Source organism: Struthio camelus, chromosome 8, assembly GCF_040807025.1.
Source record: "Struthio camelus isolate bStrCam1 chromosome 8, bStrCam1.hap1, whole genome shotgun sequence".
NCBI lineage: Eukaryota > Metazoa > Chordata > Aves > Struthioniformes > Struthionidae > Struthio > Struthio camelus.
Window position 1 is genome coordinate 3,462,793 of NC_090949.1, and position 22,520 is coordinate 3,485,312.

The 22,520-nt window shown below is 37.5% G+C and overlaps 1 protein-coding gene across 4 annotated transcripts in view; it reads left to right on the top strand.

Annotated features, from left to right (window-relative positions):
• TPR (translocated promoter region, nuclear basket protein) overlaps nucleotides 1-22,520 on the top strand; it is a 40,953-nt gene that overhangs the window by 17,992 nt on the left and 441 nt on the right. Inside the window, exons 24-50 of one of the 4 annotated variants that reach the window (XM_068953581.1) lie at nucleotides 415-531; nucleotides 1,590-1,793; nucleotides 1,876-2,060; nucleotides 2,481-2,628; nucleotides 3,032-3,169; nucleotides 3,913-4,044; nucleotides 4,339-4,469; nucleotides 4,799-5,009; nucleotides 5,367-5,513; nucleotides 5,866-6,064; nucleotides 6,704-6,909; nucleotides 7,671-7,732; nucleotides 8,716-8,924; nucleotides 9,247-9,519; nucleotides 10,257-10,405; nucleotides 11,284-11,367; nucleotides 13,213-13,413; nucleotides 14,097-14,228; nucleotides 14,711-14,801; nucleotides 15,294-15,478; nucleotides 17,037-17,105; nucleotides 18,163-18,257; nucleotides 18,927-19,033; nucleotides 19,890-19,985; nucleotides 20,188-20,344; nucleotides 20,994-21,112; nucleotides 21,669-21,767. In XM_068953581.1, the coding sequence (XP_068809682.1) occupies nucleotides 415-531; nucleotides 1,590-1,793; nucleotides 1,876-2,060; nucleotides 2,481-2,628; nucleotides 3,032-3,169; nucleotides 3,913-4,044; nucleotides 4,339-4,469; nucleotides 4,799-5,009; nucleotides 5,367-5,513; nucleotides 5,866-6,064; nucleotides 6,704-6,909; nucleotides 7,671-7,732; nucleotides 8,716-8,924; nucleotides 9,247-9,519; nucleotides 10,257-10,405; nucleotides 11,284-11,367; nucleotides 13,213-13,413; nucleotides 14,097-14,228; nucleotides 14,711-14,801; nucleotides 15,294-15,478; nucleotides 17,037-17,105; nucleotides 18,163-18,257; nucleotides 18,927-19,033; nucleotides 19,890-19,985; nucleotides 20,188-20,344; nucleotides 20,994-21,112; nucleotides 21,669-21,767 (3,946 nt within the window). The remainder of the gene's footprint in view (nucleotides 1-414; nucleotides 532-1,589; nucleotides 1,794-1,875; nucleotides 2,061-2,480; nucleotides 2,629-3,031; nucleotides 3,170-3,912; nucleotides 4,045-4,338; nucleotides 4,470-4,798; nucleotides 5,010-5,366; nucleotides 5,514-5,865; nucleotides 6,065-6,703; nucleotides 6,910-7,670; nucleotides 7,733-8,715; nucleotides 8,925-9,246; nucleotides 9,520-10,256; nucleotides 10,406-11,283; nucleotides 11,368-13,212; nucleotides 13,414-14,096; nucleotides 14,229-14,710; nucleotides 14,802-15,293; nucleotides 15,479-17,036; nucleotides 17,106-18,162; nucleotides 18,258-18,926; nucleotides 19,034-19,889; nucleotides 19,986-20,187; nucleotides 20,345-20,993; nucleotides 21,113-21,668; nucleotides 21,768-22,520) is intronic. The other 3 variants (XM_068953582.1, XM_068953583.1, XM_068953585.1) reach the window with 3 other exon arrangements.

Consider the following 22,520-nt stretch of genomic DNA (forward strand, 5'->3'; position numbering starts at 1 on the left):
CAGATTTGTAGTGTGCATGTATACTGAAAACAGAGTGGTCTATGCCCTTTTGTCTGTTTTAGGTTTGGGCTCTTACTGGGGCTGAAAGAAGCAAGATAAGTGCAACTGGCGTTACTGCAAACCTGACTCTGAGAGAACAGTAATATAGTTCTGCCAAAACCAGCTCTGAATATTAATAGGTCAAAGCCTTGACAGTATTTCTCCTTAGATTATAACTATTGTAGTACATAAAATCTTACAACATAATCTAATAATCATATAATATGATCGTTCTTGGGTTTTAAATTATTCACGACTGTCTTCATTCAAAGCCTTGCTCTATTCAACACTCTGTTTAAAAAAAAAAAACAAAAACTTTGTTTAGAGTTATTTTGGTTTTGTTTTTTTTCCTGATGTCTTTTCCTGTTGGTCTAGCTGTCAGAACTGAAGAAAAGTCTGTCAACTGTGCAATCAGAAGTTCAGGAAGCTCTTCAGAGAGCTGGAACAGCTCTAAGTAATGAACAGCAAGCCAGACGTGACTGCCAAGAGCAAGTATGTTTGTAGTATTTGCCTATTTTAGCCAGAAGTGGTGAATTAACGTTGGTCTGTGATTGTTTTTCACTCGAGCTCAAACATATTTTTTTTGGTTACAGTGTTGCTAATCAATCAGAGTTACTAGAGATGGAATAAGCACTATTTCCTCTATTTCTACAGCTGCTTATTTACTACTTCATGGTTTTACCTTATAAAACTTTGAACTGATATCAACTAAACCAACTCTGAATATAAAATGGTGCTGCAAATAGTCTGTGTCAGGTTTAAAAAACAGTAATAGAAGATGGATTGATGGATGATGGATTACAGTTTCTAAGGTCTATCCCATTATGTAAGAAATTGATTGTGGAATGTAATTAACTGTTGGTAATCAGTGTCTACTTTCCTGGAAAAAAGGCAAGAAAAACTGAACTCTTAGAGTTAGTCAGTGGGGTACTCTGTCTAACCCAAAACAGAACATGAGTGTTCTAAAACTGTGGAGCAATATAATATTTAGCAGTACCTGATGAGAATGTTATTTTGTTACTATCTGTTTTGCAGTGATTCTGCTTTTCTGCAGGTGAGATTTTTAGATTTAAAGGATCAAGAAGAACTTTTGGCTGTTTTTTAATCCAACCCAAAATTTAACTGAAAGACTTTTCTGTGTGTCAACTAATACTATGACCAAACTAGCCTATCTTTAATTTTTACCCTCGTGTAGTAAATACAGCTGCCCATTCACCTCTAGAAGTATTCACTGGATGTTCTTAGACAAATTCTTGTCTTTTATCCATGCAGAATTTACAGCAGGAGTATTTGATTGAAATATCTAGAGAGTGCTTCCTCCTTCTATCCTCAGATAAAATGATTGCGAGTTACAATTTTTCTTATAAACAACAATTTTTTTAAGGAACCATTCTAACATACCTATTTCTTCAGTACTTGAGAATAATAAAGGGTCTTTTAGCCAGAAGTTTTCTTTAAGATTAGCGGTTCCTATTCTTTATCGAGCATCTTTTTGTACCTATCAGACACGTAACATTAAACATAACAGAGTCTGTTGTTGTTTTCTGCAGGCAAAGATAGCTTCTGAAGCTCAAAACAAATACGAACGGGAGTTAATGCTTCATGCTGCTGATGTTGAAGCATTGCAGGCTGTTAAAGAACAAGTTGCCAAGAATGCAGCAATAAGGCAGCAGCTAGAGGAAGCTGCTCAGAAAGCTGAGTCGGAATTGTTAGAGTGCAAAGCCTCCTGGGAAGAGAGAGAGAGAATGATCAAAGTATGATTGTTTTCATGGTTCTGGTGGGCTTTTTTCAATTACTAGCCTACACAGAATTCAGTCATCAGTTTTGTTGTTGTAGGATGAAGCTTCAACACTTGCATCCCGCTGCGAAGACTTGGAAAAACAAAATCGATTGTTACATGAACAACTGGAAAGTCTCAGTAACAAGATGGTGACCTCTATGAAAGAAGCCATGCCAAGTGCATTGAATGTTTCTCTCAATGAGGAAGGCAAATCTCAGGAACAAATCTTAGAAATTCTTAGGTAAATTTAGCTCTGGGCTCCCTCTCTTGATTATTATAAATTCAATTCCCACATGAGATATTCTATCTCAATTTATATTTCAAGGATGATATATGACATTTAAATTCTTCTTTGCTGGATGGGAGGCTGTTTCCCTACATCAGTAAGTAATAGAGGAGACTTTTTTTCTACTCCTAGGAAAAATTTGGAGTGGATTCTAACTAAAGCAGGTTTTAGCGATTATGGTCAGCAAGAAGGTTTCATAGAGACCGTTTTCTCACTGTGTTTTTGTGCTCATTTGCATAGATTTGGATTTTATTTTTGACCTTTCTGAACCAGCTTCTGTGTTCAAGAGTCCTTCAGATATAAGAAGCTTCAATTTTAAAATGCCTTATCTTGCTTTTTCCTTGACCTGGTGCTTTGTGCCTTTTCTTACTGCAGATTTATACGTCGAGAAAAGGAGATTGCAGAAACTAGGTTTGAGGTGGCTCAGGTGGAGAGTTTGCGTTACCGTCAGAGAGTGGAGCACCTGGAAAGGGAGCTCCAGGAGCTGCAGGACAGTCTCAATGCTGAGAGAGAGAAAGTGCAGGTAGGGTTGGACGTTACTGCTTGTGATTTCAGTAAGTGGAGTGCTGTTCTGTATTCCAATATCTCTTTGCTACCTGTGCCCAAATAGGAAGAGTTTTGGAAGAATCAGTAGCTCCTGAACTGAGGCAGATATGTAGCCAAATGCTAGGTCTTTATTCTGAGTCGTGTGAAGCAGTACGGCTATTCAAAAATAAATAAAAATAAATAAATAAGTAAAATAAAAAATCTTTCATGTCACTTGCGTTTTTTCCCCTCTCCCGTTTCTTAAGCGGTATTTATTTTTTGTACATACGTGTTAGCTAATGAACGCTGTGACAGCTTTCCAAGATGGTGTTATGCCAGGTGGAGATAAGTATGTTTGTGTGTGCAGGTAAAACACAAACATCTTTAAATCTTTTCAACAGATAACAGCAAAAACCATTGCTCAGCATGAAGAATTAATGAAAAAAACTGAGACTATGAATGTGCTCATAGAAACCAACAAGATGCTGAGAGAAGAGAAAGAGAGGCTAGAACAAGAGCTACAACAAATGCAAGCAAAGGTTAGTACAGAGGTTCATGTATGATGTTTTCAGATATTCCAGTGAGTTATCATCTGGATCTAACATTGCTAATTACAATAAATATACGGTGTAGTGATTATTCCCTGACATCATACACAAAGGAGGAATCTTTCCCTTAAGCTTTTTTCCCCTCCAGCTTTTCTAAGGCCATTGATCCATTTAAGTTCAGACTGGTCTAAGTAAAAATGAAAGTTGCCGTTTGCCCTTAGGTAAAGGTATGCCCTTAGCTAAAGGTATACCTTTAACCTTTATCCTAACTAGGATGTTGTTGGCAGAGAGATGAAAAATGGTACAGGAGTAGATATAAAGTAGACTACCACTTTATTAAGAATTTAAAAGGGAAATATATGCCTCTTCCCACTTTTAAACACCAGTCATTTTAGTGGAATCCAGGGCAGCATTATTTGTCTTCTAATATGTAATTAATAATCATTTTTCTGCAAAAAGGTGCCAAGAGAACCGGAGATTGTGAAGTCACGCCTCTTATTTTTCTCTGTAGGATCATTCCCCATTCTCACTCATCTCCCTTCTCCCTTACCCCCATTGGCCAATGAGAGGCAGAGCTGGAGTAAGAGAAGCTTTATCTTGACTTCTTGAGAGTGCTTTTTTTGCTTGCTGCATCCTGTTTACCGTCATTGTTCTAGGCCTACCAAATTCCATGTCCTGCAGTCCCAGAAGATCTAGACAGTTTATGTATTTTAATCCACAATTACGTTTCTCAGGTCCGCAAGCTTGAGGCAGACATTCTGCCTCTGCAGGAGTCTAATGCTGAGCTGAGCGAGAAAAGTGGAATGTTGCAGGCAGAGAAGAAGCTGTTGGAAGAAGACGTCAAACGCTGGAAAGCCCGGACCCAGGTGGGAAATGCGTCTTTTCAAAGAAGGTGTTCATAAAGAAAGAATTTGAATACAGCAAAGACTTAAACTGTTCCCTGAAAAGTGACAGAAATCTGGGAAAAGCATTTGAATTATGAAGAATTGGTGTCTGTGCAGCTTTAAAACCTGAATTCATGAATGTAAAATGGCCTAGCCTAATCTCACGCGTGGTCCGTATCAAGGCGCAAAAGCTCTAGTCTCCGACTCGGAAAGATTTTCTATATGTAACTGCATAATCATCTTACGAAAGCGCAAACTGTTCTCTAAATCTTTCAGCATTTGTTGAGTCAACAGAAGGACACTGATCTTGAAGAATATCGGAAGCTGCTTTCAGAGAAGGAGGCAAATACTAAGCGAATACAACAAATGAGTGAAGAAACAGGCAGGCTTAAAGCAGAAATAGCCAGGTATAGAAGAAGTAAATCAGTAAAAAGTTGTGTGCAAAGCGCAGTATTTAAAATAAATTTGCATCTAGACATGTAATTTCTAAACTCTCGCAGTATAAGTGTGAAGTCTTTGGTATTTTTACTCTAGCTTGGTAATATAAATAAAAAATGAAATGAGAAATGTTTTGGAAACTTAATTGAACTTATTTTAAAACATATTGCAAGGCACTAGAAAACATAATTAACTGTAGACATTGCCTGTGATATTAGATAAATGAGTACTACTGAGATGTTTGAGGTGATAATCAGTACATTTCATTTGCATGTTCCTCCAATCTTTTGGTGTTCAGAGCTAATGCATCCTTGACTACAAGCCAGAATCTTGTTCAGAACCTGAAGGATGAAGTAACCAAAATAAGAACAGAAAAGGACACTTTGCAGAAAGAACTGGATGTTAAAGTGGCTGACATCCAAGAAAAAGTGAAAACTATAACACAGGTCAAGAAAATTGGACGCAGATACAAGACTCAGTATGAGGAGCTGAAGGCACAGCATGATAAGGTAGAAACACCTTTTGGTTGTTGTTGTTTGCAAACAAATTCAACTGTACGTTTTCATCTAGACTCGTGTGTAATACAGTTAATGATCTTCACATTCCTTAATGTAACGTTATATGGATACAGACTTGCCAAGAGAGAAGCAGAAAATAATACCACTTTTTCTTCTGTTAGCCTAGAAACTGCCACAAAGCTGAGCTGCATATCATTCAATACTTTGCAGCATTAGAATTCACTAGAACACCTGCATTTTGCCCAGACCTTTTTAAATGATGCGTTTATGTGCAAAAGCAACTTCTAACAGGGATGACATTCTAATCTGGTAGTGCTGTTTTGCCTGATACCACTTGCTGTGTTTCAGATGGTTGCCGAAGCATCAACTCAGTCTTTTGTAGAACAACAAGAAGAGCAAGTTTCTGCCCAGGAAGTACAAGAGCTGAAAGACTCTCTCAGTCAAGCTGAAGGGAAGATAAAGACTTTGGAGAGTCAGGTTGAAAGTTTACAAAAGGTAAGAACAGAGTAAACAATTTCAGAGGATTGTACTCTACTGTAGTCTTAAATGGATCACCGTGAAGAAGGTGTTTGCATGCACATGCAGAAAGATGCGAGGTGACCCAGCTGTACGTCTACCTGCTCAGGAAAGATCAGACATTAAAATTGTTTTTAATCCTGTATTTAGTATGTCACACGTTGTTTCTTAGAAGAACTAAGCGAGAAGGAGAACGCTCTGTGCTCCGCTGTTGCATTCAGAGAGGAGTGAACTCCTTTATTGTACGGTATTATGTTCCTGAAGCTCGGTAAGCTATGTTTGTTGAAATAGCTCATCGTGGCCGATAGCTGTGTTATGTCTCTGTCTTTAGACCATAGCAGAGAAGGAAACCGAAGCTCGAAATCTTCAGGAGCAGATATCTCAGCTACAGTCAGAACTTTCTCGTTTTCATCAAGATCTGCAAGAGAAGACTACACAGGAAGAACAGCTCAGGCAACAGATCACTGAGAAGGAGGAGAAAACTAGGAAGACTCTGCTTGCAGCCAAGCAGAAAATTGCACAGTTAGCTGGTATTTCATATATATGTATTTTTTCAGTCCATGAGGTTTGTTTTCTTCTCTTTCGGGTTTTGATTATTCCTATGGAAATGCATCCAGGATGAAAGTTTCTCAGACAGGATTCTTGGGAAAACTTGGCCTACTTTATATTTTACTTAGAAGCTTTTTAGATTAGGTACTACTGGAAATGTTCTAAAACTAGCTGTACGTTGGGGGAAACAAAGTTTCAATTAGTTTTTGGCCAGTCAAAGTGTGACGGTCTTTGTTTTTTGGTCCTTTTTTTGGTTAGAGGAGGTTCACCCTACTAACACTCAGATATTTCTCCCTTTCCCTCTTACTCTCCAGAGTGTACAAGTGCAAAGCACATTTACTTCCTCTGGTTTTAATTGGTGTTAATAGGAATGATGGTACAAGAACCCGCTGAAAACATCTTGTTCTTTTTTGGTTATATGACTGCTTTTTAAATTTAGTTGCAATGAAATCAAAAAGTTGCACATGGAAGTTAAAATGATCTCTGAGAGCTACTTCTGGAGCTTAACTTCTGTAGGATTTTGAAAATACTTCAGGAACCTATAAAAGAGAAAGGCATTGAACATGGAAAGACTTGGACGCTTTTACAGTGACAAGATAGAATTCTTTCTACTCAATTAGGTACGAAAGAACAGCTAACAAAAGAAAATGAAGAGTGGAAGCAAAAGAGCAGCTCATTAGAAGAGCAGAAGACTGAATTGGAGGTGCGGATGAGTGCGCTCAAATCACAGTATGAAGGTCGAATCTGCCGCCTGGAAAGGGAGCTTAGAGAGCAACAAGAGCGACACCATGAACAGCGAGATGAGCCACCCGAATCTACAAACAAGGTAGAAAACCCTTTTTGCTAACTGTATGAGAGGAAATAAACAGCTTGTGTGTGTCTTAAGGCTTAACTAGAACAACTCCAGCACTAGCACCTCTGTCCTACGTTTTGCATGCAGTAATTAATTACTCAGGACTATTTTGCATGAGGTTGTTTTTAGTTAAACATCCTAAATAGCAAATGGAAATTCATGTCATAGGACTTCTAGCCTTTAAAAAAATGGAGCAGTGAGCCCAAGCAACTGCATTATTTAATTTCTGCTGGTTTTGGAAAGACAGAGATTGACCTCAGTAAGGATTCAGAGATTAATTCAAAATTTGTTTCCTGCCAAGTTAATATTTCCTGCTGTATACAGTTGTTTCATTCACTGTGAATCAGCAGATCAGCTGTTTATATTCTGCTCTCTATATCTGCATTTTTATACATACGTTCAATATAATTGGTTCTAGTTCTTATTGTCTGTAATGAATATCTTAGTAGCTTCAGAAGACAGGTGGGAAATCACTTAACTGGTTTAAATGCTTGGTATGACCAGTGTGGTCTTTTTTAGAGAATTTACAATAAGCGTGGAGTCTGACTAGGTATGCTGACAAAACTCTTATAGAAGCAATAGTAAGTCAAGAGATCAACCTGCTGAAGTATTTTTTCCAAATAAAAATTGTTAATAAAAATAGAAAATTTTTTCTCGCTTATGCTCATTTCATAGAATTACCTGGCACGATGCTTGTTCTGGAATATGTTTCTTATACGCTTCTTACTCTGTAGGTCCCAGAACAACAGAGGCAAATCTCACTCAAATCCACTCCAGCTTCAGGTGAAAGAGGAATGTGAGTTGAAGAGTTTGCGGTTTTTGCAGATTGTCTGGGATTCGGGGTTTTTTGTTTTGGGGTTTTTTTGTTTTGTTTTGTCTTAACACCTAGATGTTCTTTCAGTAAACTACTGGCCTTTTCATAAACTTTCCTTAAGCAGCTTCGATGATACTGACTGACATAGTATTTTCCTCCCATTTTCTCAGACACGTTTCATCAAAGCTTTTCACCTGTTGAATTGTCATATTAACCACCAGGAACATGATATCTGGAAATAAAAGTTTTTAAAAATGCTTTCAGACACTTGAAGTCTTTATGTTGTACAGTTTCCATTGTTGCCTTTAACATTTTGAGGAAAGGAGGAGAACCTTCCTTCCTCCCTTCCAAGGAGATCAGACATGGAAAATGGACTAAACAGATTTAGGTAGAACTAACTATAGGTAAAATACAGTCAAAGGAAAAAGCTACAGGCTGTAAAATGGCTAATATTGCTGTATTACTAAGTTTAGAGGACCAACACTTTTTATTCTTTATATAACATCCCTTTAAAGAAAGGCTCTGATCTTAATAAGTGTTTTAAAAAATGCACTAGGCTGATCATAGTCTCAAACAAGAGATCATGTTGCGCTATATTGAGTGGAACAGTTAACTTTAAGATATATCCTTTTATTCATTAATATTACTGTTTATTATAAAGAGCCAGTGCAACTGGTGCAATGGGCTAAGGTTTGCTCCTTTTATGGTGGTTAATAGATCTGCTTACAGATTTCTAGTTGGTTACCTTTAATAAAGCTATCAAAACTCTAAGCTGATGGCATTATGAGTTAATTTTTTACTATCTGCAGTTCCTGGAAGACAGCTGTTTGTTAGGTTGCTGACAGGTTTTTTTAATGTGAAACCTTTAAAAATTAGTATTTCAGGCTATGGTAAAACAGATAAATTTGGTATTTAACCAAGTTGCTTCTTGTGCTGGCATAATGAAACTGATATCCTGTTTTCAGTGCTAGCACTTCAGATCCACCAACAGCAAATATTAAACCGACTCCTGTTGTGTCAACTCCAAGTAAAGTGACTGCTGCTGCAATAGCTGGGAATAAGTCTACTCCAAGAGCCAGTATCCGTCCAATGGTTACTCCTGCTACAGTTACTAATCCTACGACTACTCCAACAGCCACAGTTATGCCCACGACACAGGTGGAGACTCAGGAAGGTGAGCATTTTCATATTGTCCAGGGATCTACCGTAATCATAAATGCTACCTTTTCCTTGAAACCTCATTATTTAGTAGTTAAAAAATATTTCAGATAACTTCATTATCCCTGAATCTCTTTTGAGTATTGCACTTTTATGAGCACTTCTTTTGCAATGAAGTTCTTTGTTCCTCAGCTGAAGACGGGATTAAGCCAAAGGGGATGTGTTAACTGAATCTGAGAAGCACTGAGTCTGCCCGTTTAGGGCATACTGAAATGGAGAACGTGAACCGTACTAGATAATACGAAGGCAGCTGAATGTTTTACTGTTTTGCCTTTCAGCTATGCAATCGGAAGGACCTGTGGAGCATGTTCCTGTCTTTGGAAGCACTAGTGGGTCTGTGCGTTCCACCAGTCCTAACGTTCAGACATCTCTCTCTCAGCCCATCTTGACTGTTCAGCAGCAGACTCAAGCAACTGCTTTTGTGCAGCCCACTCAGCAAAGTCATGCTCAGATTGAGCCCGCTAATCAGGAGCCTTCACCTGCCATTGTAGAAGTTGTACAGAGCTCTCAAATAGAGAGGCCCTCCACTTCCACAGCAGTGTTTGGCACAGGTTGGTTTTATTTTATAGGCTTACCTTTCTGAGTAGTTGCATTTGAGTAGCTCCCTTTGGACCCTTGTCAAATCAGGCCTAACTTCACATTAGCAAAGGGAATTTGCTCCTGTGAATTGATTTCCCTTAATTAACTTCACAGCATACAAATTTTTAAGAGTAGGCTTTTTTCTTGAACCCGCAAAAGTCCTAGCCTTGAAATGCCATTACCATTGCATTCCTTAAAATAGGAAATAAAAACAGATGGCTGTTTGTTTATCTATTCAGAGCAAAATTGGGGTTTAGTTTATTATTTTTCCATGATACTGTTGGAGCAAGGTTAAGTTTCAGTTAAGAGTCATGACTAAGCTACTTCAGAGTATAAAATACGGAGAAGAATCCTAATGTAGCTTCTGATTAGAACATTTATCCCCCCAAAATACACTTTTGTAAGCTGCTTGTTTCCCAGCTGATACTCTTAGATGCTCTTGTCAGAAGCAAAGATGTTGGGAAATGTATTTTAATTGTACCCTGAAGCTTAAAATTGGGTTTGATTAGTTAGATAAGTTTAGGTCCAAGAGCATAAGACTTTGTACTAAAGTCTCTAGGAAACAGCACAAGGTTGTTCTGTCTGATTCCATTTGTCGTCACTGAATGCAGAAGAAGAGGTGGTCTTCCAGAGTAAAATTCCAAACCTTTTGATTTTCTGCTTTGTAAATTTGTTGTTCTCCTGAAAATAACTGAGAGGCTCTTTCAAGTTTCAGCTACCCCAAGTTCTTCACTGTCTAAACGTCCACGAGAGGAAGAGGAGGATAACACTGTAGAAAACTCGGACCAGATTTCCGAGGAAACAGTGGACGTGCCTCTTCCAAAGAAACTTAGGAGCGTACAGAGAGTTGGACCTGAGGTTTGTAAGAATATAAAACACTACCGCTTAACCTATCTCTTTGGAAGATTTTAATCAGAAAAGAGAGCACATTACCTCAGAGCAGATCACTTTAACACGATTTTTTTAATGCACCCAGGAGGAAGCAAGTAAGTTTGGGTATCAGAAGGGCAGAAATTATACGAGTTGTGATGAGCGATGCAAATCTTAGTGAGCTATAGTGTGGATGGAGAGAGAGGGCCGTATCCTGACCTTGTGGAGGAAGAAGTTAAAATAGTTTGGGTCTGGTCTGGAAGGTCATATTTACGGTGACTCTGGAGTAAAATACAGTGCGCTTGAAGACACGCGAAGAAAGCAAAGGTGTGATGTTGAATGGAAAAGCTTAGAGGAGATGCGTGTGAAATATTGATGTGAGGGAATTGTTGGGATATCCCTGGAAAAAAGATTAACTCGAGACAGAGTGACCTCACAGCAGAGAACTCATGAAAAAATGTTAAGGAGATCAAAGATGTTTTCTTAACTGTGGAAGGAGAGGGAAGGCACGTAAGGTAAAGGAAAGGGACAAGACGGCAAGATGATTTCACTTAATTAGTTGAGAGGATAGTGGTGTAATGGAAAACTTTCAGTTTTTTTTGTCCTGAACAGTTGTGGAGACACTGGGAAGACTAGTTTCAGTGGACTGGAAATGTGAAAATTGTATTCCTCAGGGATAGAGAAATCTGAGGTACATTGATGGGCTAAATAAAAGAGAGCTAAGGAATAATAGTAAAGGGAGAACAAAATGTTATCTCTGACCTTTGTGGGAAAAGAGGACCTTTTAAAAAAATCTCAAACGCTTTAAAAGAATCAGACTTTGGGACCAATAATGCATTTTAAATAAGAAAAGCATGCTCTTTCAGGAGGAAGTGGCAGCAGAAGAGAGCACTGATGGTGAAGTAGAAGCTCAAACATACAACCAAGATTCACAAGACTCCATTGGAGAAGTAAGCAGATTTAAAAGGAAGAAAATCTTAATTGCAGCTGGCATAACCATCGTCATCATCTTGGGTTTTTTTGTTCAAACTTTTGAATTTGTTAGAAGCGAAGTTTCAAATCGAAACTTGTAGATATTTGATGGAAACCAATTATGACTTAGGGTTATTGTAGGTTTAGACTATGTCATATGTATGTGAGTAATATTCCTGTTTATGAAGCTTTGCATTTTTGACCTGTAATTCAAGGTGTTGTTTTAGACATTTGTAGTATCATTAACTCCAGTTTCACATAGTGAAACTGAGATGTAGAGGTTAAATGAGTCACATTCTTAAAATGGAATTGGAGTCTTCAGTTTCTTGCTTATTCTTTTTTACTACATTACTTTGCCCTCTGATTTTTTTTTTTTTTTTGGGGGGGTGGGGGGGAGGGAAAGACTTGACAAATCCTTGAGCAACCTTTATGTTATATAGGTCACAGTCTAATATAAATGAAGGAAACAAAATGTTAGGGTTTTCTAGTTCTCTAAACTGTAGCTGTTTTAGGAAAGCCAAATGTTTGACCTGTTAAATTAATGAAATAAGTGAAAAACCTGCATTTAATTTCCTTTCACCTCAGAAACAAGTAAAAGTTAAGTTATTTCTCTAACTTGGCAAAACCCCATTCTGAGTCATGGAATCTGTTTTCTCTCAGCAGTGGTGGGTACTGAGTCTTTGGTCAGTCATTTTTTTTCTCTCATAACAGTTACATATTTGAAAGGTATTTAAAAGATGTTTATCCCCCATTAAATCCTAGCTGGATACCTTCTATTCCACAGGTATCTTCAAACATTCTTTAATGCGCTAGAGCTCAAGTGTGATTATTTACGTCTGGTTGGTTCTGCTGCTAGGCAGTTATTTGTAACCTTAAAGTGACTTGTTCAGAAAACAACAGAACCTAGCTGCCAAAATTTTCAGTGCCACAAAATGTAAGTGGTAGAATCCTGAAAAGGTTTTCTGTCTCTGAATTTTTTTTTTTCTGAACAGTTCTTATTTATCAGATAAGTCATATTTATCAGATTCAGTTAAAATGCTTTGAATGTATGTTTGTGCTGAATGGAAAGAATAATTTGACAACTTTGTGTCGAGAATAATTTGACAACTTTGTTATCCTGTGCCTTTCATTACTGTTCCACCAGACCAAAAGAACTCAAAAAACCAGCAGCCAAGGGGAGACTTTTAGTTGTCTGTAGTTGATTGGTGACACAATCAGCTGTAGAGTTCATTTTTTGTCCTCTTCTCTCTCGGTTGACACTCTGTTAGTATAAACAGTGATAACTAGTGATTATCTCTTGCATGTATCAGAGCTTGTTTCTCTTCTGGTTGTCTTAACGTCAGTCTCAGGCATTGGCAGTAACTGCAGTGTTGGTGGGGTGCTTGGATGGTGCCTCTGAGTAACCAGGCAAGTGTTCTGGCTGGATGCGAAGTTAAAAGCAGAGTGCTGCCTAAGCTGTCAGTGATGCTCAGTGGATCTGTATATGTTTATTGTACAGGTGTCGGTGATAGTTCATTGGTTATCCCAAATAGATGGATAAACGTTCAGATAGCAGCTTTTTATGGATGTGCATTCAAATATATCGTATATGAAGATAGCATCCCTCTCATGAGTATGACGACATCCATCTCAATCAGATGTGGAAGTGAAGCACAAAAAAATAGGTGTACTTGTGTTGTAGAGCAGGCCTGCAGAGCCTCTATTTGGTGGAAACAGGAAGATATCAAAAGTACAATTAAAACCACTTTATGATGAGCATTTTAAAAAGTGTAAATGCTGCATTTCACTTTTTTCCTTTGTTAATTTATTTTTATCTTTTACAGGGTGTTACGCAGGGAGAGTACGCTCCCATGGAGGATAGTGAAGAAACTTCTCAGTCTATCCCAATAGATCTTGGACCTCTTCAGTCAGATCAACAGAATACTTCTTCGTCTCAGGATGGTCAGTCCAAGAGAGATGATGTCATTGTAATTGATAGTGATGATGAAGATGATGATGATGAAGAAAATGAAGGCGAGCAAGAAGTATGTATATCATGGAATTACTTTATTTGTGATCTTCGTCTGTCTTTGATCAGATGTAAACATCATCTTGCAGGACTAACACTTTTCAAAATTATCTTTTTGACTGTATAAACGCTATCTATATTTATGTAGCCTACACTTTTAGCGTTTTAAAGATATTTGCTGATTCAGCTTGATTTTTGAACAGTCATAAAATTCCACAACTCTTCTAGTCCATTTATGAATATTCAACGTAAAAGTTTTTTTAAAAAATTCTTAATATTTTTGGTTAACCCAAAAGTAATTCGGTATATTTTACATTGCCATTAAATATCTTAAGTTCTGCTACTATCAATAACTCAGCTATGTTTTTTGCTGATGAGAACACAGGGCCACTGTATCCCGAGCACTTCACGCTTACCAGTGTGAAGCAAGCATGTTTTAGTTCGTTGCTGTGTAACCTTTTCTAGGCCAAAGTCTTGTGAGTGTGTATTAACCCAGATGACAACCACAACTTTGAACCTTATGCCTAATACTAGATTTGTACCGTTAGGAATCTAAAAATATATATGCCCACTCAATAATAAAGAGTGAACGTCCTCAGAAAGAGGTCCACAGGCAAAGGTGATCTTTGAGCCATACCATGAAGCCATTTCACTGCCTTTGGAGGACTTCCTTAAGGCCATGTTATGATATTTTCATAGGACTATGAGGATGAGGAAGAAGAAGATGAGGATGATGATGAAGACACAGGGATGGGAGATGAAGGTGATGACAGTAATGAAGGAACTGGTAGTGCTGATGGTAACGATGGATATGAAGCAGATGATGCTGAGGTGAGATTTGTACCATTTTATAGCTTGTTAAATTTCCTGGAAGAAATTGGGGTTGTAACACGTCTGTAAATATTCGCATACTTGAAAAAGAAAACCTTAGTAAGAATTTATCCCAGAAAATTGAGGATGCTAGTATGTGACAGTAGTTTGTGTTATAACTGGTGTTTTTACAAGAAAAATCAACTGGATATGTTAGAGGGCTGAATATAAATGCAAAGTATAGGAGTCCGCATGAAATATGGTAGTTAAAAAAGCTAGTAAGGCAGTTTCCACAAAAGCTGGATGTTTCATTAAAAACTTCCTGTTATTAAGTGGCGATGACGACATCATTCACATTTATTAGGATATTTATACAAATATCTTAAGATTGCATATATTGGACTTTGGTTACTTTTTGAATACTCGTTTATTACTTTTATATTCTCTTTGCAGTCTTAAGAGGTGTGTGGTCCTGAATCACGGTATATTTATGTGGTTTCTAGGGTGCTGATGGTACAGATCCTGGAACAGAAACTGAGGAGAGCATGGGAGGAGGTGAAAGCAACCAGAGGGCAGCAGATTCTCAGAACAGTGGTATGGTTAATCCATGTTTCTTCAAAGTCTGTATCTGTAAAGGGGAAAATGTGCAAGCTTTTTTGCATCTATTAAAAGATGCACTTAGTAATAAGAATTTTAGGTGAAATTGTAATGACCGTTTTAACCTGACCACAGATTCTTTTGAGATATGTTCTGCTGAATTTCCCTGGATATATTCTTCATTCATTTGAAAACCCTAAAACCTCTGGCTGGCAATGAAACTGCTCTTGATGGTTCAGTATATTAATCTCTTCTCTCTGAATCAGTGCTTGAATAATCAATAGCCTGTTTTGGTGCTGATGTTGACATAGTTGGCACAACCTCTCTTGCAAATGATTTTAAGTAACAGTACTGAGCTGTCCGCACTTTTGCAAGGGTAAAAATGTCTGTTTGAATACAGTAGCAGAACTTGAAGATTTGAATTCCTGTTTTCAACTCAGTACATCTTGAGGGCGTAGACTTACTGCTGTGTACTTACTTATGTTTTAGGTGAAGGGAGTACAAGTGCTGCAGAGTCCACTTTTCCTCATGAAAGTTCAAGAGAACAGCAGCCATCGTCTGCCTCAGAGCGGCAGGCCCCTCGACCTCCACAGTCGCCACGCAGACCGCCACATCCCTTGCCCCCACGACTAACTATTCATGCTCCTCCGCAAGAACTGGGCCCCCCAGTACAGGTATAACATATCTCTAGCAGTTCAGAAGGCTTTAAAAAAAAATGTACTGCATGGTTTCTTCTAAATAAGAAGACTCTAGTAAAGTACCCTGCATGCTGTAAAAAGATAATCACTTCTATTTAGCATTCTAAAAAATGGAAGTTGAGCAAACTGAACATGAAGAACATGTCTCATTCTTGAGATTATAGCTGTACAAGTGAAAGAAACATTAAAAACAGTGAAGTACTCATGATGGATGTGTATCTTGAAATGATCAACTGAAACAACACTGATAAAATGAGCGTTGATATTTCCATTATAATGACTATCCTCGAACAGGTTCTAACTCAAGACAGACTAGCAAGGATTTTTGTTACTCTCTGCCCAGAAGCAGATTCGGCAAAGGAATGCAGCTACTCGTCTTCTAAGCTGAACGTTTAATGATCAGCGCCTCACCCATGGTTATGCTTTGATGTAAACCAGTACATTTTGTAAAGGGAAGCATCCTAGGCTGAATTTTGCAAAAATATTCTGACTGTGAGATTATGCTTTACTGTTAACTTGTTCTGAGGCCTGAGGCCTCTGCTCAAGTTTTCCATCCTCGGTAGAAAGTTGAGTAAAATAGTGATGTTAATTGCGCTTACCCAGAATTTAAACCAACATGGTTACCTTTCATGGTTAGGCCTGGCAGCAGCTACGAGATATAGAGCAGCTGCTCTCATCATCCTTTGGAAAGGTATGATGATGTGCTGAGCAGTGTTCTACACCTCCCTTGACTTACCAGCACATGAACCTCCATGAAGCAGGGGAGAGAAGAAAGGAAGTTTTTTGTCTTTTCTGTAAGCTGGAAAGTTGTTGCAGCTGTTACTTTAAAAGCCTATATCTACTTTATTGCTACACACTTTCCCTGGGCCAGCTGATTTCCCCTTTCCCCCACGCCCTCTGCTGCCGTGTGCCAGAATGTTGAGCAAAACGTCGAAGCTGCGGATGAAAGGAAGACCAAGCCTCTGTATAGTAAAAGGCCTAAGTTTCAAGTTGGTTCTACCACTTTAGTGAGATTAGAGAATTCGTGAAGGTGAGCTTGATGTGATCTTAATATTTTATATTAAGTTATAACCATTGGCATCTTGTTTTGTTTTGACAAGAATACAATTAATAGAACAATCTTTAGAAAGCAAGCACATTTTTATGTTATGAAATACATCAAAATTCAGTAGTCTTTGCACACAATTAGACTTTAAATAAACTGCTATGAAATGGATTTTGATAAATGAACTACTTACATAAATAAATTTAAATACCTGTTAATGTTTATATGTTCTCTCTCTCCTACAAGCAGTGTTTAAATAACATGCTACTTCCCTCTTTTGTTTTTCTTCACTGTGCTACTTGATTTTTGTAAAATAACATCTTCCAACTTACTTGGGATGACTTTAAACGTAGGAATGAAGGGCGCACTGAAATATAAATGTTACTATATGCTTTATTTAGCCTTTATGCTTGGCTCTATTTAAAAACTTTATTATTAGAACTGCAGAGAAGCATCTGTACTACTACATTTTTTTCTTTTACTATAAAGAGAATCCAGATGACTCGAAGACAGTCAGTGGGACGTGGACTGCAGCTAACTCCCGGTATAGGTGGGATGGTAAGTATATGAAAGCCTGCTACTAAAAATCTGCACTAAGGGAGCATTTATGACTCTTGGGGTTTTTTTTGTTTGTTTTTAGTTTAGTTTTGTTTTTCCTTCAAATAAGGCGAGTGAATAACTTCAGGGGTGTAGGGAGTGGATATGTAAGCTGGATATATTATTTTAAAAAAAAAAAGTTTCAACCTGATCCTAAGGCAGCAAGGCTAATAAATACAGTTATGCTTTCTGTCCGTCTCCTTCAACTAATTTTGAACCATTCATCCAGTTTCAACTGAATTTGACACAAACAAGCTGGTAGATGGAAAAATGAAAGGGGAGAGAGGGAGACTGACGAAAAAGTATCCTGTTTAATATCAAAGGCGTTGTCTCAGTATTTTTTGGTTCTGCTTGGCTTGCGTGTACCTGCCACTCAGTTTCTGCTTGGAAATGGCCTTAATACCTGCTGCTTCTTGCCCAGACAATAATTGAGCACGTGGGGTGGAATACAGAGGTATTTTGGAGAGAAAGATTTGGGGAAGGGAGATGAAACGATTGCCTCATTGAAGGTAAGGGAAAAGGGAGCTGAGGTTTCTTGCTTTGTAGGCAATGTAGGAACAAAGGAACCAAGTCTATAGGGAACAGATGATTTGATATACCTTGTGGTAAAATTCCACATGGTAGGTACGTTACAGCAGTCCAAGTTAAGAGAGAGAATTCCTATCTGTAGGAATCAGTCATTCTAAGGTTCCTTTGTAGTCAACAGGGAGATGTGGCACTCCATGGTGTGGTCATCTCAGCATGGAGTAGATGTCTAAAAATGCATTAGAGGACTTGCACCTTGCAGGTGTGATTTTTTTTTTTTTTTTCCTCAATGCCTCTGAGGGCAGTCTCTATAACTACCTCAGATTTAGATGTATGAAGTTAAAACACAAAAATGTTGTTAGAATTAAATGTCCTTTTTTTTTTTTTTTTTTTTGCTAGAGGATGCAGAAAAAGCAAGCCCAACCTTTTAAGTCAGCATAGTAGGATCTAGAAACACATCGTAGCCTCTTATCTCAGTCTTTTTTTTTTCCAGCAGCAACACTTCTTTGACGATGAGGACAGAACAGTTCCAAGCACACCAACTCTTGTAGTACCGCATCGTACAGATGGGTTTGCAGAAGCTATTCAGTAAGTTATTGTCAAAAAATAAAAATAATAATAAACTTCTGGCATTTTGTCGTTCTGTTTTCAGTGGAATGAGGGTAAGTTCACATGAAATGAACTTGCGATTGGAGTAATGTGCTAAGTAATGTAATATTTGATAGATCACTGCATCCACAAATCAGTTAAAATTGTTTGAACTGTGCATCATAAAACTTATCACCAAATTAAATGGGAGGTCATCTCCAATGTATTGTAACGTACTGACCTAAGAAGAGATTAAGCAAAAAGAATAAGATTCTTTTGTTCCTTCCCCCATATTAATATTCTAACGATTTGTAACAAAAGGATAGGTTTTGTGATACGAGTACTAGCGACCAGTTAAAGTAAAAGAAGTTCATCTCTCTTTTTGGATGTTAGGAGAGTTCTGGACACATTCAGCAATCCACTTCAAACTGAGAATTCTCAGAGAATTTAACAAAAAAATTATCTTCAGAACCATTTTACTTTTTTCTGATGCGGTCCAAATAAGTTTCAGAAACTAATTGCTGTTTAATTAGTAATAGCTTAGCTGTTTTTATAGTCCATTATTACCTCATTTTACTTGTAATTTGTTCTCTTGTTTCAGTAGTAAAGTTGTTTTCTTTTCAGGGCCTCAGAAAAATTACAGAATTATTTATGTCTTTGTTTTGGTAGTTCCCCCCAGGTAGCTGGAGTTCCTAGATTCAGGTTTGGACCCCCTGAGGATATGCCACAAACTAGTTCCAGCCACTCTGACCTTGGTCAGCTTGCATCACAAGGAGGTAAACATGTTCTACGCTCTCTTTTCCGTGATTGTTAGAGTAGCAACCAAAAATTTTGTCAAGAGGAGGTAACTCAATTTTGGGCCTTGTTGCAGTGTGTAAATCGACTTAACTAACTGCTGTGACTACTGAATTAGTTGTCAGTACACACAGAGAGAGAGAGAGAGAGAGAGAAAGAGAGAGAGAGAGAGAGAGACTAATGGAAAGTGAAAAGGTTTTTCCTTCACGCTGCTAGTCTTCCATTTGTAATATGGTTTAAAATGTAGAAGGCCTCTGTTGATGTAAATAAAAGGCTTGTGAACTGGAGAAGTGTAGGTAGCTGAAACTTTATACAGGGCAAGTTTCCTGCTGGGTAGCAAGAAGTTCATTCAAGCAGAATTAGAATATCGAAGGAATAGCTGTTCACTTCAGTTTTCATGTTGATTATAGCTTTTTCCGTAGTAAAGTAATAGGGGAAAACAGCAGATGCAAATACATCTCTGGGGTGAAGACTGACCTGCTGAGAAAGGGCTAGGCAATATGTCTGTGTTGTCTTTGCTGTTGTCCTGAATCATACCCTTTCCCTTGCATCTCTGTCTGCTGGAAAAAGTTGGTTATTCTTTGAGGAAAGCTCACAGCACAATAGTGGGGTAAGAAAAAGACTAAAAATAAAATGAGAAGTGGGATTTTCGTCAAGGGTTTACCTTAAAACAAATTATAATTAGCTATGGCAGAAAGTTAAAAGCTATTAAAATAACTAAAATCTCTCTATTTAAGTACAAAGCACTGGATTGCATCAAGTGTATGGAAAGAAGACTACAGGTAGTCTGCTTTTAGCTGGCTATTTTAATTGTAATTAAAACCTTGTGTATTGCAGGTTTAGGAATGTACGAAACCCCACTCTTCCTTGCTCATGAGGAAGAATCAGGTGGTCGTAGTGTTCCAACAACACCATTGCAAGTAGCAGCACCAGGTGAGTGAAAGGACGTTTGCAGGGTGATGTAAAGATTAGAAGCCTTGATTTTGCAGAAAATAATTAAAATCATTATTACACTGCTTATTGATACAGCAAGACTATTCCTATTGCCCTTTCCCTGATGTGCCTGAGATTTCCATAAATTTTCTTTAGGAAGTATAAAATAACTCCATATTTATTAACTATCTTGCCTGTACAGTGACAGTTTTTACTGAAAGTACATCAGCTGATGCTTCAGAGCATGCTTCTCAGTCTGTTCCAATGGTTACGACATCTACTGGCAATCTGTCCACAACTACAGAGGCTGGAGCAGGTGATGATGGAGATGAAGTTTTTGCAGAGGCAGAATCTGAAGGGTAAACTGCAACTTGATTGGTTGACTAAGACTTACTATCATGTTAGTTTTAATTGTAGTGGTTTTTCATCCACGTATGCCTGTAGTCCATCAAGTTTTAATTTAACCTGTTCTGGAAGGAAGGATGGCTCAACCAGAGTTTAGTAATCTTATTAAGTGGAAAAATCTTTGTTTTTAGAAGAAAATGTCAAAAAGTTTTCTTCTGAAAAGTTAATATAGCTAATGGAAAAGTCACCTAAACTTTTTCCTTGTTTCTCTCTCTTTTATTTATTTAGTTAGTTAGTTAGTTATTTTTAACTATTTGTTCAAACTGTAAAAGACTGTAATAGTCAAGTGCTGAGGACACAGACCCCAATTTGTGGGACGGGTGTTTGTAGAAAAAAGGCTAAAGCATTCCTATTTGTGAATTGAGAAAAATCGCTCCTTATTATAAAGCAAGCATATACGCTTACATCATTGAGTTAAGGCAATGCAAGTACGAAAACGTAACAGTTTTTCCCACAACTTGGTATCTGTTTTAGTTATCATCTTCATAGATATTTATCACTTGGATAGATATCTTTCTGCACCAAAAAAGATACTTGTTTTGTGGGCTTTTTTGACACTGTGTGAGTACGCTTAGATATCTATTTTATTTTTTTCTCTTATAGAATTACTTCAGAAGCCGGCCTAGAAATTGATAGCCAACAAGAAGAAGAATCAGTTCAAGCGTCTGACGAGTCAGATCTTCCTTCTACTAGTCAAGATCCTCCTTCTAGTTCATCTGCAGGTACTGGTTAATTGCTGAAAGAGGTTGTTTCTTACCGTTTGATTAAGTGTGGGAATTTCTGAACCAGTATCATGCACTGTTTATGGCCAAGATCTACAAAATAAGGTAGCAAATCTTACTTAGGGCAAGAACACATTTAGTTGCCTTTAGTCTTAATGGCGAGTCACTTTTACTTGGACAGCAGTAACTGGAGTATAGGCTGTAGTAAGAATAATGCTTCCAGGAGCAAAAGTTACTTGATGCATTCAGTTCACTGTTATTTTTGATGTCAAATTTAAAAATACTTTTTCATTTAATTTTTCATTTAAGTTGTCAAAGAACAGTAAGTAAATCACTGTTCAGTTACTGATTTACCATTAAGCACAGATATGAAAGAAATGCCAAACTTACTCATTCTGAGGGTTTTATTTATTGTCAGGTGTCAATGAACTATGATGTACATCGTAACTTTAAAGTAAATTCAAGAGTACAGATATGTATCAAATCATGTAAACATCAACAGGGGGAAAGTGTACCAGACATAGACATTCTCTCCTATATTTCCACTTCTTCATAGACACAAGCAGTAATCAGCCTAAGCCATTTCGACGTGTCAGACTTCAGCCACCGACATTAAGAACTGGTGTTCGTGGCCGTCAGTTCAACAGACAGAGGGGTAAGCGTTTGCCATTGTTCAGATTTTTTTCTTTCAAATCAATTTTTAATATTTTTTTCCTTTGGTGTCCATATATGCAGAATGGCTTTAAGTGTTTGTGATAACTTGTAAGACTTTGAATAATACAGCGTCCCTGCCCTAGCTTTCAATATGTTACCGTAAGAATTTGGTAGGATTCATCTTGGTATGTTAGCCTGAGCACTTTTTTGACTTTTTTAGTCAGACTTTCTTCTTATGCGGCACTTGGCTCTTACCAACTATAAGAGGGAGAATAGCAGTAGATCTTAAACTTAACCAAAACAAAACAAAAAAAAACTTAAAATAGTGTTAGGACATAACTTTAGAACTCTTGCTTTGTAAGATTAGAGGTCCGTTTCCCATCTGATACTACCTAAGGGTTCCGGTCATTATACCACTAAGTCTTATACTCATTTAAAAAAAAAAAACACACACACAAATTTTTTTTTTATAGCAATATAGAGTTAAAGCAGGAAAAAAAATTTTGTTTAACTTCTGTTTTAAGAAAAATCCTCAGATTAAATGTATTCAATTTGGCATTATTTTAACACTGTAGAAAACTTGATACTAGCATTGAAATATATGAATCTAGTATTTCTTTAAAAAAGAAATGAAGAGGAAGAGCTAGGATATATATCCTTTATAGTCTATCACTATTTCTTTATTAAGCAAAAGGAGGGACTAATTGCTTTCACTTATGATCAGGAATGCTGCGCTTTTCTTTTGGCACATGGC